The sequence below is a fragment of the Talpa occidentalis genome, unplaced genomic scaffold, assembly GCF_014898055.3.
Source record: "Talpa occidentalis isolate TD23 unplaced genomic scaffold, MPIMG_talOcc4v2.1 talOcc4.4, whole genome shotgun sequence".
Classification (NCBI taxonomy): Eukaryota; Metazoa; Chordata; class Mammalia; order Eulipotyphla; family Talpidae; genus Talpa; species Talpa occidentalis.
In genome coordinates this window covers 40,202,771-40,221,041 of record NW_023604295.1, presented here as the reverse complement: position 1 = coordinate 40,221,041, position 18,271 = coordinate 40,202,771, and the positions used below count along the sequence as shown (strand labels likewise).

The 18,271-nt window shown below is 33.2% G+C and overlaps 1 protein-coding gene across 3 annotated transcripts in view; it reads left to right on the top strand.

Moving 5' to 3' along the window:
• The window catches only part of ACAP2 (ArfGAP with coiled-coil, ankyrin repeat and PH domains 2), a 113,207-nt gene extending 97,939 nt beyond the window's left edge, over positions 1 to 15,268 (top strand). For 2 of the 3 annotated variants that reach the window (XM_037525312.2, XM_037525311.2), the window contains 4 exons: positions 432 to 541; positions 1,999 to 2,109; positions 5,050 to 5,111; positions 10,737 to 15,267. In XM_037525312.2, the coding sequence (XP_037381209.1) occupies positions 432 to 541; positions 1,999 to 2,109; positions 5,050 to 5,111; positions 10,737 to 10,837 (384 nt within the window). In that variant the 3' untranslated portion in view covers positions 10,838 to 15,267. Of the gene's footprint in view, positions 1 to 431; positions 542 to 1,998; positions 2,110 to 5,049; positions 5,112 to 10,736 lie in introns of all 3 variants that reach the window. The other variant, XM_054700459.1, reaches the window with a different exon arrangement.
• The last annotated feature ends 3,003 nt before the right edge of the window (positions 15,269 to 18,271 follow it).

Sequence of the window (18,271 nt, the reverse complement as noted above, 5' to 3'; positions counted from 1 at the left end):
ATTGACCGAAGGGAGAAGTGGGAGCAGTGGGCGAGTCAGGAGAGGTCTGAGGGGAGCAGTAGGCAAGTCAGAAGAGGTCTGCTACGCCATGTGGGTTGCTCCCTGGCCTGCTGGGGATTGAACTTGTGCTGCAGAGGCTGCGGATTGCTTCATAGTGCAGTGCTTAACCCCTTGTGCCACCAGGAAGCCCTTACTTTTTTTCTTACTGGAAGAAAATTCTGCTAATGAAATAAGTATGTTTTGCTAGGTCACAAATTGCAAATGGAAACCTTATTAGAATTAATTCCTGGGAAGAAATAATACATGATTTCTGTGCTTTTGCTGGGGATATTTTTCTTTTTTGTGGGGAATGAATTAGACAATTAGAGTAACAATTTGACATATATACTTTGCTTTTTGTGTACATTGTTGTTTTCCTTTTTTCTTCTAAGGGCTCTTTGGTGACATGCGAGTTTCTCCTGCAGAATGGTGCTAATGTGAACCAAAGAGATGTACAAGGGCGGGGGCCACTGCACCATGCCACTGTCTTGGGGCATACTGGGTAATCTATTAGTGTTCACATATTTTAGTAGATTTTATTTGAAAAATTACTTTGGAGTTCTGTTATGCTTTTTCTTAGGTTCAGGCCCTTAGGTAGAGTTTGTAAAGTTCTACTTTCCTATGACATATTTTAATGAAATTAAATGAGAAAAATCTTTCAGAAAAATCTTACTGTTACTTTTCAGATATGAAAATTGCTAAACTGTGAACTTATAATTTATATAGATATTTTTTAGTATTTAAAACTGTTACTGACATTGTGGCTTTGCCAGACAACTTAAGTCTATGTGTGTATTTGTGCATGTATTTATACATATGTACATAGCACACACATTTTGGGAGAATTTTATAACTGGAAATTTTCAGTTCCCACAGGGTAGCTAAAGTAAAATTCTAAAGTAAATTCTTAACCTGTGGTATTGACATTGTAGCTTCTGGAGTAATTTTTAGGCTTCCAGAACAATAAAGCCTTGAAAATGAATTTCCTATTAATGCACACAAATGAAGCAAGCAAAGTGTTAGTCTTGTATGAAAACTTTGTGTCAAAGTTGATTGTGTTTTAATAAAACATCTCACATAGTCAGTTCTCTTATTTGGTTCACAACACTGTAAATTTTAGTAGTACAGCTTCACACATTCATAAATGTATATACTACACCATGCCTACTTCCAAAGGGCTAGTTACCATTTACCATGCTACATTTGACCCCTTCAGCCCACTCCCACCCCTTCCTCTTTGGTAATTAGAATTTGTTATCAGAATACCCAGCTCTTACTGTCTTGCTAGCAAGGAGCTTTTCTTTTAAAATATTCATTTTTTGCATCTTCTATTTTTATTATAGCTTATTTTCTTTTCCTTCATTAGCAGAGATTCTGTTCAATATAACTTCATCATAACAACTTTTCTACACTTAAGAATGATAATCAACTCATCCTTTGTATTTTCTTCTTAAATAATCATAATTCTTCCCATATTATTTCATAGGTTCCACTTACCCTTTCATATTTTTTCTTTTGTATTTTTTCATTTTTGTCAATTTCTTCAAGTTACAAATGGCTATTTGTGTAGTACAGTAGGAACATTCTTATGTTTTTGCTGTGGTATTATCATTAATGCACTATAATGATAAGCTTGCCTGGGCTTCCTTCTTATCCCAAAATGACTTGTGTGACTTTTATTTAAATTTATAGATAACTGTGCACATATTTTTTTATGGTAAGGACCATAATTTACACATCCCACTATGGCATAATGCCAGTTTAAATATGAAAATACCTTGATATTGTAAAATGCTAATCTTGGTAAATTATTATCAGTGTTCAATAAATATTTGTAGAATGAATCAAGAATTTCCTAATGAAAATGTTTTCTTTAAATTAAGTATTGCTTTCTAATTTTTAAAGTAGATACTAATTATTTTACTGATAATATTTGAACAATACTGTTTCCTTAAATAGGCAGGTATGTTTATTCTTAAAACGAGGTGCCAATCAACATGCTACTGATGAAGAAGGGAAAGACCCTTTGAGCATAGCTGTGGAAGCAGCCAATGCTGATATAGTGACATTGTAAGTGTTTTCTTTTTACTTGATTATTTCCGATATAATATTAGTTCTGCAGGGTGTCAGCATGGAGTTTCATGTATCAGTGTGAACTTTAAACTTGATTATATACTCTATGGCATGTCCCTCTCTAAGCACATTAACTATATTAAGCAGTTTGTACATATGAACTCATTAGTTCTCACAACATATGGGAAAGTTAATATTACTAGTTTCATTTTATAAATAAGGAAACTATGTCACAGATAATTTGAGAAACTAGTAAGTGGTGGATCTGAAACCAAGAAATCTGACAGAAATACCCATGTTCTTAGCCACTATTGTTATACTGCATTACCAGTAGGAATAGAAAGCCAGAGACTGCACTAAAATGGATTCTTTAATTCTCACTACAGAACTGGGGTGAGGGCTGAACTTGTGTACCAGGCAATTATTAGACCTCGGGAATTACAAGATTATAAAGGCAGCTGCATTGATTTAGAGGCTTTTGCAGTTGTACTGCTTTTGGGCAGTGATACTTGGGGAGGAGGGTCTGTTTGTGCTTATTTTTTAAAAGAATTATTCAAAGAATATTCTTATTGTTCCATTTTTGTTCAGTGTTTGCTTTCTCTTGTCAGGTGTAGTCCCTGTAAAATTCTTCCTCTAAGTAAAATCATCCGATATTTTTCTTTTTCCTTGTGACTTATTTCACTGAGCATAACCCCTTCTAGTTCCATTCATGTTGCTGTGAATGGAGCAATATTCTTAATTTTAAGATAAGAATTTAAAAATATTTGCATACAATTTAATATGATCTGTTAAGGAATTTTGAGGTCTTAATTTGATTTTCATCTTAGGTCAGAGTTGTTTGTTAGACTTAAAATCTGGAAATGTGATCGTCATCTATAGTTCATTATCATGTAGGGAACCTTTAGCATGTGTTGTATAAAGTCACTTATTCATTCTATTTTGTGCAGAATGAAGCCCAGAATTGTTGATCCTACTATATGAGTACACATAGTTCTATACTCACTGCAGAATCTCAGTCACTTATAAAGAGAAACTCCCTCATTTCCTTGAACTCCTAAACTCACACTGAGAATTCTTGACTAGCTGTCTATCATCCCTCCCTGAACCCTGCCAAACTAAAAAAAAAAAATCAGCAAAACATATGTCCTCAGTGCCCATTGTCTTTCCTGCCCTGGAAGAATTATTGTTATTGTGCATGCCATTATAGGGAAATTTAGATATTAAATCATTAAAGATTTATAATGGAGAAAGATAAATTATTAAAGGATCAATAGAAATAATAAAGAGAAACTAACCCTGAATGAAAATCCCAGGAAATTCTTATAGTAATGATTCATCTTCCTTAAAAATATCTGTTCCAAAATTTTCTACATTTTCTCATTTTACTTTATGTGAGGATTTCATTTTCACTTAGTAATTTTTGAAAATAGGGCCTCCCCTGGTGGCGCAGCGGTTGAGCGCTGGGCTGCGAAGCTGCCTGCAGCCTCTGCAGCCCTGGTTCGATCCCTGGCCACTGGTGAGGGTCCCACATGGCGCAAAGACCTCCGCTGCTGCGCCTGCTGTTCCCCTCAGCAGTGTATTTTGTCAGTCTGCCTGTTCTGTTCCCCGCTCTGGCTCTGGTGAATTCTCTCACCCTCCTGTGCTTCTGACTGTAACCCAGTGCTTGTATAAATAAATAAATAAATCTTAAAAAAAATTTTTTTTTTTGAAAATAGTTCTTTTCTCTGAAAAGTCCAGACACCAAAGCTGGAACTTGTGATGCTGTTATTCATAAGCACAGGGGTTAAAAAAGGAGATGAAGAGAATTGTAGTACTTTGGGAATACAAAAAAGCCATGTAGATGCTGTAGTTGCCAAAGAGAGCTTATTAATTATTTTTTTAAATTTTTTTTTGCATAGAAGAACTGGGATGTAGGCCAGAGGTGCGGGGGTGAGAGGATTCACCATAGACAGAGTGGGGAGCAGATCAGGTGGATCTACTGAAATGTACAGCTAAGGGGAGCAGCAGGCGAGACAAGAAGTGTTCTGCGGTCCCATATGTGGGTTAGCTCCCTGGCTGTGACTCGAACTTAGGCTTTAGTGTTAATAGTGCTGAGACTTAACCCCTAGGCCACCCGGGAGGCCCCCCCAGAGAGAACATATTAGAAGGGACTAGAGATCTGGGAGCGCAGTGGGTGATCTGCACTATAGGTGAGCAGTACGCAGTAGGAGAGGGGTACCAATGGCAACATTTGCTGATCTAAAAAGATTATTTAGTGAGTAATTAAATGGGAGGAAATTCTTGTCTTCTTAGTTCAATCTACATCTCTTCCTACTGCCAGGTTGAATAACCCAAAACAGAATGTATAACTAATATTGCGTGTGTGTGTGTGTGTGTATATACACACACACACACACATCCCTTGGTATATGATGTATAAGAACCTACACTCATTTTTATAATGCTTATATAGGATAAAGTATATAAAAATATACTCCCAGTATTTAGAGATAACACACACTACTTAAATATGTTTGGAACTACTTCACTTCAGGGTGAATTAGAATGTACTTTGGCAATTGCTTCCATAATGTAGAATCAATAATTTCAGCAGTGGGCAGTTAAAGTTTGACAAGTTGCAGTAGAAACTAGGAACTTGTGGGACTCTGGAGGAAGCAAGTTGCTGGAGGTGTTGAAAGAATCCTCCTTAAACAGAGCTGAAATGCACTTGTTAGAAATCTTTTGCTGTCTTCTCACACACACATTGCATAAAATAAAATAGTTGTTTTTGTGTCTCAGATTGATTAATTTGACTAAAAATTCATTTATTTTAGTGGCAAATATGGTAAAGGAAAAAAATTACATCAGTTCATGTTTTACCTGTTTATATAATTCATTAGTTTGTGAATATTTATATTGTATAACTTCATCTAAAAAAATCATCTTATTTAATTTTAGGTTACGTTTAGCAAGAATGAATGAAGAGATGCGGGAATCAGAAGGACTTTATGGACAGCCAGGTCAATATTCCACTAATAACCATACTGAAATGCAGTATAAGAAATGCATTCAGGAATTTATCAGTTTACAATTGGAAGATTCATAGTTCCTTAGCAAACTAACTTAATAGTATAGAATTTTTATAACTTACTTGTAAATTGTGAATTGATAGTATGTACTGTACTTACTGAATCCTCGGGGGTTGCTAACTTCCGGGTCTTTAAAATTCCATAACTATTCCTATTACAGTACACATTTACTTGCTCTATTTAACTCTGGCTGCTGATTTCTTTATCTACTGTACAGATGTCTTCCATATACATTCCAGTGAAGTGAATGGAATGATGATGTGTCTTTATACATTTACAGCAGCACAATAGTCTTTTTCTTTTTGTAATTCTCTTTAACTATCAAGTGAATATAACAATATTATTTCTTTTTGTTATTCAGGGAATTTCTACAAATTGTGTTCAGGGAAAAAAATCACCATGTATTTGGCATATAAAAAGTATGGAAAATCCCTAGGAGAAGTTGATTGAATTAGAGTTTTGCATTCTGATTTAAAAATGAGTTGAAGGTTTAAAAATAAAATTAATAGTAGGGGAAAAAGCCCATAATGGGAATGGAATTAATTTAAAAGGTAGAGGAAAAGTGTCTCATTTTATCTTGTAGATTTGCCCGAAGCAATTGTACAATACCTGTTGGATAAATAGAAGTATTAGAAATATATTTTGTGAACCTGATGGCAAAGTATAATTACTAGAAAAATTTGAACTCAGGATCAACTCAAGTCTCATTTTGAGTAATTTTCACCTTTGAGTCAAGATGTCAAGAGAAGGAACAAATGTTGGATTAGATTTCTTTCTTTGTTGAATGTGTTCTAATTAGACAGTCTTCACAAAGAAGCGATTGTAATTATTGGATCTCCCATTTCATGAATAGAGTATATGAATTACTAATTTAACTGTTGAATTCATAAACATTAGTAAAACTTTTCAGGAATTTATAACTAAAATACTTGAGAATGTTCAGTTTGCAATGAGTATGTTTTTTTTCAATGAATATTAATATTTTTAAAGTGGCTTGGTAATATATTCCTCTTTAATATATTTTGAATTTCTGTGCTTTATGCTTGCTTTCAGTCATTTACTTTTATTTTAATTTATATTAATATATCATTAATATAAATAAGGGGCCATTCTTTCTCAGAGGATTGTACTTACTACTTATTTTTGGTCTAATTTAATAGGGAATAAGTAAGAACTTTGAGAATAGAGGCACTTCAGCTAGATACTTGTAATCTAGGGTGTCCCACTTTAATCCTATGGATCATACAATACTTCTGACTCATGATTTATGAAGATGTAAGAGTGCTGATTAAGGGTGAAGTCTCAGCGTTAATTCTGAATTTCACCTATTTGTTTTAAACTTGAATGTTAGATATTAAACAAGTTATAATTTTGTAACAGATATACTTAAGTAATAGTATTACTGGCCATTTATGAGGCCTTTGTGTTTAAGCACTTTAAAATAAATATTATTTAAAGGTAATGATCTGATATTTGTGAGATAAGAGGGAACATCAAGATTTTATGTTAAATAATTTTTTCCCCTGAAATTTTAAACCTCAATGTTTGGTCAGTTCTTTTTCCTGAAGGTGTTTGCTGATGAAGTTGTACCCAACTGATTAGCCACAAGATAAGTAATTGACTTCTCTCTGCAATTGGAAAGCTTGAAATAGGGCTTGTATGTTCTTGCAGACTCTGACTCTACTCAGATTGCTTAGGGTTCTGCATCCACCATTTAGGAGCATTGAAATGCTACTTTCACTGTCATTTTATGAATATGCTTATGAGTATATTATATATACCTTGTATTCATCAATAGAAAAACAGATTTTTTCCAATTTATTTGAATAAAAAATTGGGAAACAAAAGCCTAATTTTAAGAGGTCCAACTATTCTCAAATTTAGATTAGAGGCTAAAAAATAGAACAGAATTCTGGAAATTGTATATTATCAGAATAAAAGGATTTTGATCTATTTGAGGATCATCTTGATATTAATTAGATTTTTAGCTTATTTAGAGGCTTTCAATTAAAGCAGAATGATTTTACACTTATAATAATGGTGAAATGGTGCAGAAATTGCTTTCTGACTTTTTCTTTTATGAGCCTTTGGAGAGCAGATAATGTTTGTTCAGGCAGCAGGTCTTTATTTTTTTGCCTCTGCTTTTCACTGTAAATTTTTCTCTCATGGATTTTGTTGGTTGTTTTATTAGCTCCCTTTTTTGCTTAGTAGTAGAAGGAAAACCCTCAGAATTTTGGATAACTTTAAAATGCAGTTATTTCCAATATTTTGATAATGAAGACTCCTATCATTTAAAAGACTGAGATACAATCTTTGGCAATCATGGACCCATTTATAGGAAACTCCACTTGTGAACTTTCTATCTACAACTGTAAGGACCTGTGACTCCCTATTTTATGCAAGGCTATGTAAGAGCACACATTTCTTAAAGAAAAAGATTTATCCATCTTTATCAATTCCTACAACTTTAAGAGGACTGGGTGGGTGAGTGAAACATAGCCTGCTCTCCAGTTGTTGGAAACCAGTTTGGTGTTTTCCACAGTCTCTGGCTCTATGACTTCACAGCTTTAATGAACCACTGCTGGTTATATGAGTATGTTGCTGGCAAAAGTTGACCACTGGTCTAATTAGGAAGGAAGCTGTAACCATCCCTGAAGTGTCAGGATTGTACACATGATCATCTGGGGTGGGTTCTCACTCGCTGCCATCTCTTTGAGGGGGAGTACATTTCAAGAGCAAAATCTTGGATCATCATAATGCTGTTGCAGTGGATATCCTGACCACTAAAAATCAAAAACTGTTTTAAACTGTCAGTGGAATATGTAGCAGTCCACATTTCAAAAACTCAGAATTGTCCAGGCACATAGAAAAGTTAATTCTCTAAAGAGAAAAAGAATGTGATTAAGTAATTTAAAGGTTATATGCAGTGTTATAAATGTTGGCTGACTGGTTGTTTACCATATATAATAAACTGTTAAGTGTGCTCCTAAGAACTTGCTGGGGCAACATATTGGGTTGTTCTTTATTGTATTCTAGTGTAGACAAGTTATATTTGCCTTGGGAAAATTTTTAATGATTGAAATTATACATAAAATTTAAAGAATCACATTGAAGTTCAATTTGTGTTAACTATATTAAATATTGTAGTCACTATTGTTATTGTAATGTTTGCCCTAACAACATATTTGGAGATCCTAGAAAGGTATTATATTGGTAGTCCATTAATGTTTTGTTAGAAACTGAATGTTAACAAGATGTGTGTGTGTGTGTGTGTGAAGGTGAGACTTCCTTTTGCATTGTATTAACTTTAAAAAAACTTATTCAGTCAGTGAAAACAAATGATTAGTGTAGCACCAACACTTTCCTTCAAGGAACTATTTAAATTCAGTGAATAAAAGATCTTACAATGTGTTTTGCATGGTACAATGGTTCTACTAAAATGTACTTGTGTAATAGGTACTAGGTGATTTAAAAACAAAAACTGGAATATCACAAAAAGAAAAAAAATCACCGCTTGTTATATATAATATGCATTGCTAATAGTAGAAGCCATATATTGCCATTGTACTTTTGTAATACTTAAGAATGCTCATCTGGTGCTATCTGTAAACTATTTGGCATTAGCGTCTGCTAGATCCTTCTTCCTATTTCTTGAATGTATAATGTGTGCCTTTTTAGTTACTTCTGGTGTTGAGTGATAAAAATCAGTGTGGTATTTTTGTATTATAATCTGCACTTTATACTTTCTTGGGAAGTAAAATAACAGACTCTCCAGTTTAAATAGTATTTTAAAAATATTTATAATGTTTACAATAAATATTTTAAATATTTTAATTCAGCATCTAAGGACAAAATTTTTTTTTTTAAATATTTTGTATGGTTTGTTGTTATTTAATGTTGGTCTCTTCTTAGTTTCTATCTTTTAGAATGGCTGAAATTGGGAATAGATTGTAATTTGTCTTTTAATATGGGAGCGAACTTTTAAGGAAGCTTGGATATAATTGGATTGTTTTACCAGTTGTCCTAGCATATTAACCTTTATTTTGATTGTTTTAATAACAATAATGGGTTAGTAGTTACTCTTAGTCACCCTATTAAGATTCTCTTCTTACTGTATTTTTTTGCTTTTTAAAGTAGATTGATTCAGGTCATGAGGAAATTTCCAGGGCTAAATGAAAACTATGTATAGATTTGAATAACTTGCTTTTTACATAGACTAGACATTAACAGTGACTAGATATTAAAAGTATTAAATAATTTTTATTGAAAATCTTGGATTGTGCTGTTAGACCTTTTATTATCATTATCCCCTTCTCCCAACTTTTTTCTAATGCTTTAGCTTTTAGTATGAGATCTGTTTCCTCAAAATATTTGCTTTATAAAAGCTGACAAAACTTACTGCACTGTTAACACCAATTATAGCATTGAGTTTGTAATAAGATGGATGCAAGGTATCTTATGAGAAATAATGATAAAATCATGTTGCAACAATAAATATCTAAAACAGTATTTGACAGTCTAAATCTTGAGAACAGGATCATGCCAAGATTCTGTATAAAGCTAATGTTTAATAGGAAGCGTTCGTGATGAATGATTCACCTTGAAAATAAGATTTTACTTTATACAGATCCTTTCTGAGGCGTTAATCTGTATGTGTGTGTATATATTTAAGTTTCCATAGCAAGAAAACTGGTAATTAAACTGCTGTATCAATATCTCTAATTCTCTATATTTGTATGTATATATACATATATATTATATAAATATATTTAAATATATTTGTATGTAATATACATATTTAAATATATTTGTATGTATTTATACATATATATTACTCTGATTTTACAGATGTCTTTGATTTTTAATCCCATTCTTGTTCATATGACCTAGTTTAAAAAAAAAACAATTTAGGACTAAATGTGAAACTTATATTTTATAGTTGTTTTTAGGCTTTATCATCTTATAAATTTAGTAGGCTATGGATTAGATGCATTAGTTTCAGTTAAGCATTAAAATTTGAGTGTAGAATTGCTTTTCACATACTATTTAAATTAAAGTATCTTTTAATTAAAAGATAATATTAAATAGAAGGATTTTCCCCCACTTGATTATCATTTTTGTTTTGATAATAACTTGCATCCATCAGAAACATTAGTATTTGTTTTTGAGCTTTTCTTTTGGCTTTGATGAAAGGAACACTTACTTACAGAATGCCTTGTTTACTATACCTCATTTAAAGTAACTTTCATTTCTCATGTGTTAATAAATGTATTTCTTTACATTGCTTTAAAATACTTGCTTTTTGCTCTTTTCTAACTCTGAACTTTCCTCTGTGGCTGCATCTGAGGTGCTTTTTTCAGGTATAGTTTTTTTCTTTCACTATATACTTTTCCAGTACTAATATTTAGGTGGTCTTTTTTTCTTCAACAATGCTCATCTGAACAAATTTTTAATATGACAATTACAAAATTGTTATTAGCGATAAAATGATTGTTCTTTATTAATACTTTAATTGTTTATAATTTTAAAAAGTGTCTTTATTTTACTTTCATACAGGTGATGAAACTTACCAGGACATTTTTCGTGATTTTTCCCAAATGGCATCCAATAATCCAGAGAAACTAAACCGTTTCCAGCAAGATTCACAGAAATTCTGAATGTTTCTTAGAAGAAGGGGAAAATACTAAATTTGATGATCCCTTAGCATGTACATCTGAAAACTCAAATTCTTTCTGCTTTAATTCTACTTTTTTAATTTTAGTAGACACTGAGTGATTTAGAAAAAAGGTACCCATTTTCGATATTTTTATAAGTAAAAATACAGATCTCTAGTAGTTGGGAAAGGAGCTTATTTTAGAATCTTTTTTACTAAAAATAACCTTTTTTTTAAAGGGCTGTGTTAGCTAGATTTAGGCCCTCCGTAGATCATAAGATGCTAAGAGTTTAGACAATATTTCTTCTTTTGCCAGTGGATGGTAGCATTGAATTTTTTTCTGTTATTCGGTCAAGCATGTCTGCATCAAGTGGGAGCCTCCTGACTATCCCACTGGCCTTGAGAGGATGTCTTTTCTTTAACTTCCCTGATCATTTTTGGTGGTGCAGGAAGATTTTGTGTTTTTATTTTTTGTAGCTTAGCTATTAGTAGACATGAAATTTAATTGTTAGAACTAGAGAATATGTTTCCCCCATTTGCTCATTGATGCAGTTATGCTCCTTAGCTGCCTGGTTATTGTCCAGTACTTTTACATTCATACAATGGTTGTATAGGTAGACATAATTCAGCCCTTTAGATTTGTTCCAAATATATGAAGTGAAAAGAAGCCCTTTAATTTTAAAGAAAATCAAAATAATCTCACTTATAGAAGTTGTAGTTCTTTGTTGTTGGGCTGATTTTCTAAAATCTTGACAAATTTATTGATGTAAATAAAACTGTTTTAAAGGTTACTTGAATGTTGCAAAATTATGCTTTCATCAAAATGTAACTTTCAAAGGAAAAGTTGATTTATAAAATAATGGAGAGCATTTTTATATTTGAAATTTATTTCAAGATACATTTTTACTGTTGCTCCTAGTGAAAGAAAGACCACATTTTTCTTCATTTATACTAAGATATACAGCAATAAATTGCTTTTTAATTTTTCCAATATCCTGTGTACTTCTTGTACACAGTGTATATATTTTCAAATTAAACATAGCATCTATATAGTTTTACTATTTGGTTATATGAATCATAGGCCCTTGAATTGCAAAATATTATACTTTTTTAATCATATATACTACAGTTAATCTGATTCCATCTTTGACATCTTGTGAGGTGTATAAAATACTGAAGTATTTGCTTTATGGCTTCATTCTAATATTATCAACAGTGAAATTTAATCTTTTAAAGTTATATGCATAACATTATTACTTCTCAGTTTCTAAATAAGAGAGATTTAAAAGTTTTGTTGGCTAATACATTGAGAAATTACATTTTTCTCTTATAAGTAGATTTTTGTAAATGAGCATCAAATCAGAATCTGGCTAAACATCAATTATACTGAGATATATTTACATTACAGAAAATGTTCCATATTTGGCCAAATTGCATCAATATAATGCTTATTTAGTAATAATCACTGCTTATTAGATAAGGATAAAATATGTGAATTATTTCTAAGGAAATGCTAACTTTGAAAGCCTTATACTTTACAACAATAACTGGAACATTAAATCTTTCCTGTGTCACCTTAGAGTCATGTGGCTTTAAAAAGTCTGATCTGTGACATTTTTATTAGCATACACTTTGAAATGAATGATCTAAAAAATTCAAGGATAAGGAAATATATTAAAAACAAGCCAACAAATAGAAAAAGAAGAGAGAACCTCACTTTACCTTTATAGTGCCTATTCCCGTTTTAATCCTAGGACTTTATGCCTAATGCTCCTAACCTTTATCCTAGGAAACCTAGGCAGTTCTTTTGGATCCAGCCATTGGTGCTTCAGATCACCTCTGGGATCTCTGACTGTAAAGGCAATTCCATTTGACACTCATACCTCCTATAGCTTTAATCATGAGTTGTTAATGTGGAAGTAATTAGTATCTACAGAAATGTAATATTTAGAGATGTATTGGAAGTGCACTAAAGAGGATCATGGTTCTGAATATCTTCAGAAAAAGGCAAATCTTTAACAGTACAGGAAGACTGACAATACAAAAATACATTTCTGTGGCAGAATTTCTTGAATAAGCTAAAACCCAACTTGAATTAAATTTGGCAGAAAGAATAAGCAGCAAGGCTTTAAAAGTAAGCTTGTAGGTAGTAGTTACAAAGTAGTTTAGTTCTTATCAAGGTGAATTTAGCTGTGGCAACTAGTAGCTTTTATTTAGTATGTAACAAATCTGAGTTTCATTGTGCTGTGAATTATTCAATGCATTATGAGAAATTACAGTGTAAACATTGTCTATCATATTCTTAGGCTTCATAAATCAATGTGATTGCCAATTTTTTTCTATCCCTAACTGATCATTGTTTCTGATTTCTTATCATTATTCTGTTAGCTCATTATCATTAGCTCATAACTTAAAATTTAGACTAATACCAATAAAAGAATAGCAGTACTATGAAGAGCTCATAAAAATGGAATTTCATGTTAGAACTAGACTAAGGGTAATTGGGTAGTTCATGTTAGACCTAGACTAAGGGTAATTGAGTATTTACCATATTTCATTGTAACAATATGTTTAATATTTCTGAGGTCTGAAAAATTAACTTTGGTACAAACCTTAGAAATGGTGAAATTTGCAGTGATTCACTATATTACATTGGCTTGCCTATATTGATCTTTACTGTAAACTTGTGTTTACTTTCCAAAACATACAGATTTAATTCGGCATATGTGCTTTGGTTCTTCATGAGTACATTTTGGGAAAAAAAATTGTATCTTCACAGTCTGGACCATAAAAGTTTGTGATATATTATATTAAGCAGTATTTTAAAAACATAATCTTAGACATGTAAGGTGTAAACCAAATTGTATTTAAGACTAAATTTATTACCCATATTGAATAATAATACATTCCCATATCACTCTTAATATTGTCAAACTAACTTTTCTGTTTGATAGCACTTTTGATCATAGATATGAGCTGGAAAAACGATATATTTTTATAGAACTGTAACTGCAGAATATCTTCAGACCTGTGTGATAGAGTGGAAGGAGCACTGATAAGTAGTTACTACCCTTTTTAGATTCAAAGTTACTCACAAATAAAGAGTGGACTGGAACAAGGCGAAATGGTAACATCACTTTGTATACTATTCTGCTGCTCACGGTGTACTCTGAAATACTTTATGTCAGTTGATTCTCCTAGTAGGACTCATGAGATCTTAATCTAAGAGTTACAGCATTGTCTTTTCAATGATCTTAGGTTACTCCCTTGTTTTATGAGGGAGTCCCTTTGTTTGCTGGTTGGGGGCAGAGTTAACACAGAACACCTGTCTGACTGACTGCTATTCAGAGGCACTTTGGTTATATCATGAAATGATTTGAAATCATAGAATAGCAGCAAAATCTAATAATGACTGCCAGCTTTCCTTGTGTTTTGATAACAGAGACTCCAAATATTTCGGAGAATCTGCATATGAAATTACCTTGAAGGAATAAATTTAGGATTTGAAGATATTACATTATAGAAAATTATATTTTTGTAATAACATTAATGAAAACAAAACATTATAAAGATAATTTTAATTCACCATATGTTCATCAACTTCTTGATGTTTCCAAATGAAACACAATGTGGCTGAATCCCGACATCCATTCTTTTTTGTTTACATAAATATATAGACTTTAATGAGGTAATGAGAAGAGAGAAGCAATGTTTGATTAAACTTTTCTGCATTGATCTTTTCACTATCTTATGTTCTAGATTTTCTTATTTTTCCTTGGATGTTAATTTTAAACAGGGAAAGCTCGCTGCATTATAAAGATTGTCAGCACAATTTATTTTACATAAAGGCTGAAGGTTAATGTTTGAAATGATGAGCTACTTTTCTATATATGTTTACTTGTGCTTTGTGATACTTCTGGATCATTCCAGTCATAAAGACTTATTACATGTAATATTTCTTGCTACCTGTGAAATGGTATATTTGAAAGAATGTATAACCAACACTCCATTTACTTTTTAGTAGTATGTAGAGGATTTGTATCTAATTCATGTAGTTTTACTGTAGTTTGTCATTGTAAATGGAACAAAGTACATTATCTTTACAGTTATCCTAAAATGTACATTATGTAAGAATTGTAAATATTATACTTGATTAAATCTTTGTATGCTGAAAAATTATAAGAAGTCAATAAAAATCTTACCTCTGGTATAGTTCTTTTATGTTCAGACTTCTACTTTATTATGAACTACAGCTATGTGAACTAACAGGTATGTTAATAGACATACCTGTTAACTGTCATGCTTAAAGTCCTCTATTTCCAGACTGATCCTGTATGCTGATTGCTGCAATCAAGACATCCATTTAGATCTTTTTAATATTTTCTTCTGTCTTATCACAGAGCTGTATGGCTCCCAATTCATTACCTTTTAAAAAAAAAGTCCTTTTTTTTTTTTCTCCAGCTCTGTATTTTTCCCATTATGATGGACATCTTGTTTAATCTAGAAACTCATTCCCACTGAGTCCTTCTAGTAAGCAAAAACATGCTTATGTGTAAATTGAAATTAAAGAAGTAGAGAATTGAAAGAACAGATCTGGACGTGAATTGACTGTTCTTGCCTTTCCATTACAAAGTAATTGAAAGCAGTCACATAAAACTTTCCTATGTAATTTGCCTTATTCCTCTTAATATCATTTTCAGAATTATTCTGTAAAGAGAACCTACACAGATAGTGCATGTTTTAAATGAAAAGAAACAAAACAGCCTTTTTCCTTTCTGCAAAAGAATAGTTTTTCACTGTAGAAAAATGTTTAAATAATGATAATTTTAAAAGAAGATGATCATCCAGAATGCCATCATCTGCCTATGCTGTCCAGTATGGTGTTTATATACCAAATGTGACTACTGAAATGTAAATTAATTAAAATTAGACAAAATTGAGAGTTCAGGTGCTCCATTGCTTTGCCACATTTTAAGAGCTTACCAGCCATGTGGCTAGTGACTACTATTTTGAGCAAGGTAGATTTTAGAATACATCCATCATAAAAAATTTTATTGTGCGGGACTCCCTGGTGGCTCAGGTGGTTGAGCGCCGCACTGTGAAGCTGTTGGCAGCCTCTGCAGCACAGGTTCCATCCCAGCCGGCTGGTCGGCCGGCGACAATCCCACATGGTGTGGCAGACCTCTCCTGTCTTCGCCCACTGCTCCCCTCAGCAGTGTGCTTCGTCAGTCTGCCTGTTCTGTTCCCCACTCTGTCTCTAGTGAATCTTCTCACCCTCCTGCACATGTGGCCTGTACCCCAGCACTTGTATAAATAATAAAAAAAACCTTAAAAAAATTTTATTGTGCGATATTGAAGGGAAAACATACTTTTTGCTATGTACTCTTCTAGAAGGCCTCGGCATGTGTATTTATACATGTGGGCTCATAGTCTTTGTTACCTGTTTTCCCTTGATAGGGAAGAAAATTCCAAATCCTTTAGTATTCTACGTAAGTTTTAGGGGGAAATTAAAAAGTAAAGTTTCACACATCTACAGAAGTAGAATACCTTATAGCTAATAGCGCATGGCTAACATTGTTTTCCTATACTCCATTTTTCATCTTCCCAATTTTTTCTAGCCAAATCCCAGATACTTGATGAAATTATTCAACATGTATCTCTAAGGACTCTAAAAAATTCTGTAATATCACACTTCCTTAAACTATAAAACTATATTAAAAACTTCCTGGTTGTCTCAAGTATATTTTTAAAAATTTATTCAAGTCAGAATTCTGTAAGTTCCATACATTGTATTTGGCTAGTATGTCTCTTGAGTATAGGTTCTTCCTCCACTTAGTATTTTTTTTTAAATTTCATTTGTAGTTTTTGAATACATTTTTAATGACAGCATTATTATTTGTCACTTTTCACTATCAAAAATATAGGAAGTTGCAGGTTAATTTATTTTGATACTTATTGGATAGCATTCTTTTTTTTTTTAAAGATTATGCATAAAAGAGCTGGGGTACAGGCCAGAGACACAGTGGGTGAGAGGACTCACCAGAGACAGAGCAGGGAACAGAACAGGCAGAGCAACCGCTCTGAGGGGAGCATCTGGGCGAGATGGGAGAGGTCTGCTGTGCCATATGGGTTGCTCCCTGGCCGGCTGGGGACCGAACTTGTGCTGTGGAGGCTGCAGATTGCTTCACAGTGCGATGCTTAACCCCCTGTGCCACCAGGGAGGCCCTGGATAGCATTTTTTTTTTGGGGGGGGGACCCTCGCCGGCGGCCGGGGGAATGAACCAGTGCTGCAGAGGCTTCGGGCAGCCTCAGCCCAGCGCTCAACCGCTGTGCCACCAGGGGAGGCCCCCTGGATAGCATTCTTAAAAGGAATTGCAAACAACTATGAACCAGAGACACACTATGGGGGGGGGGAGGGGCAGGAGGGAATGGGGTCAAAATAAGGGGGTTGCAATTGTATGGGGAATGTAAAAATAAAATTAAAGAAAAAAAGGAATTGCATAGTTTATTTTGACCAAGTGTTAGGGCACTGTTCTGCTCTTTATATATTATCTTTCAAGTCCTATGAGGCACAGGTAATAGTATTAGCCCCATTTTCTGAATGAATAATTGAAACTCAGATAAAGTAGCTCATCTGAGGTCTTAACAACTTGCATGTCGTTAGATTGCTTGATTTCCAGCCCAGACAGTCCACTCCAGAGCTTGTTTCCTTAATCACAGTTAACTGTGGAAGGGTGTGGTAAAGTACAACTCAAAGCTGGAATTACTGCTTTCAGTGCTAGTCTTGGCTAAAAATTTACTATTTGGAAGAGTTAAGACTTGGGTTAGGATCCTTGCTCCCTAACTTATTAGCTAACTAGATTTTGGGCAATTCTCTAAATCTCAATTTTCTCAATTATAGTGGGAATGACACCTGGATCTCTTGGAGTTGTGGGGAGTAAATAAAGAGTCTGTTACTCAAGTAACTTCTGCTATTGAGTCTCTCCCTCCACCCTGCTAACTCTCAGTGATAATGTTTTTCTAACCAGGCCTGCATTCAGAAAGTGTAGCTAAAATTGAACAAGAGTTAAAAATTGAGATGAACTGTGGTTTTGGGAAAGGTGTACTCCACCCATACTTTGAGAAATAATGGTAGGGCACAATAAACTGGTGGTGAAAGATCAAATCGTATGTCTTTGTCCATGCATTCCATTTTCATCTGCACACCACTTGTGTGACTTACGCACTATAGTATATCATCAGACCTTAAAAGATTGTAGTTAATTGAGTTTTTAATATAGTTGGCAGTACCAAAACTGCGAATATGTGACTTTGGACCAGGTTATGTCAATGTGTCTCAGGTAGGAATTTGCCAAAATACCTGGTACAAAGTAAGGCTTCCTAAAAAGTGCATATATATATATATATATATAAATATATATATATGAATTATACAATA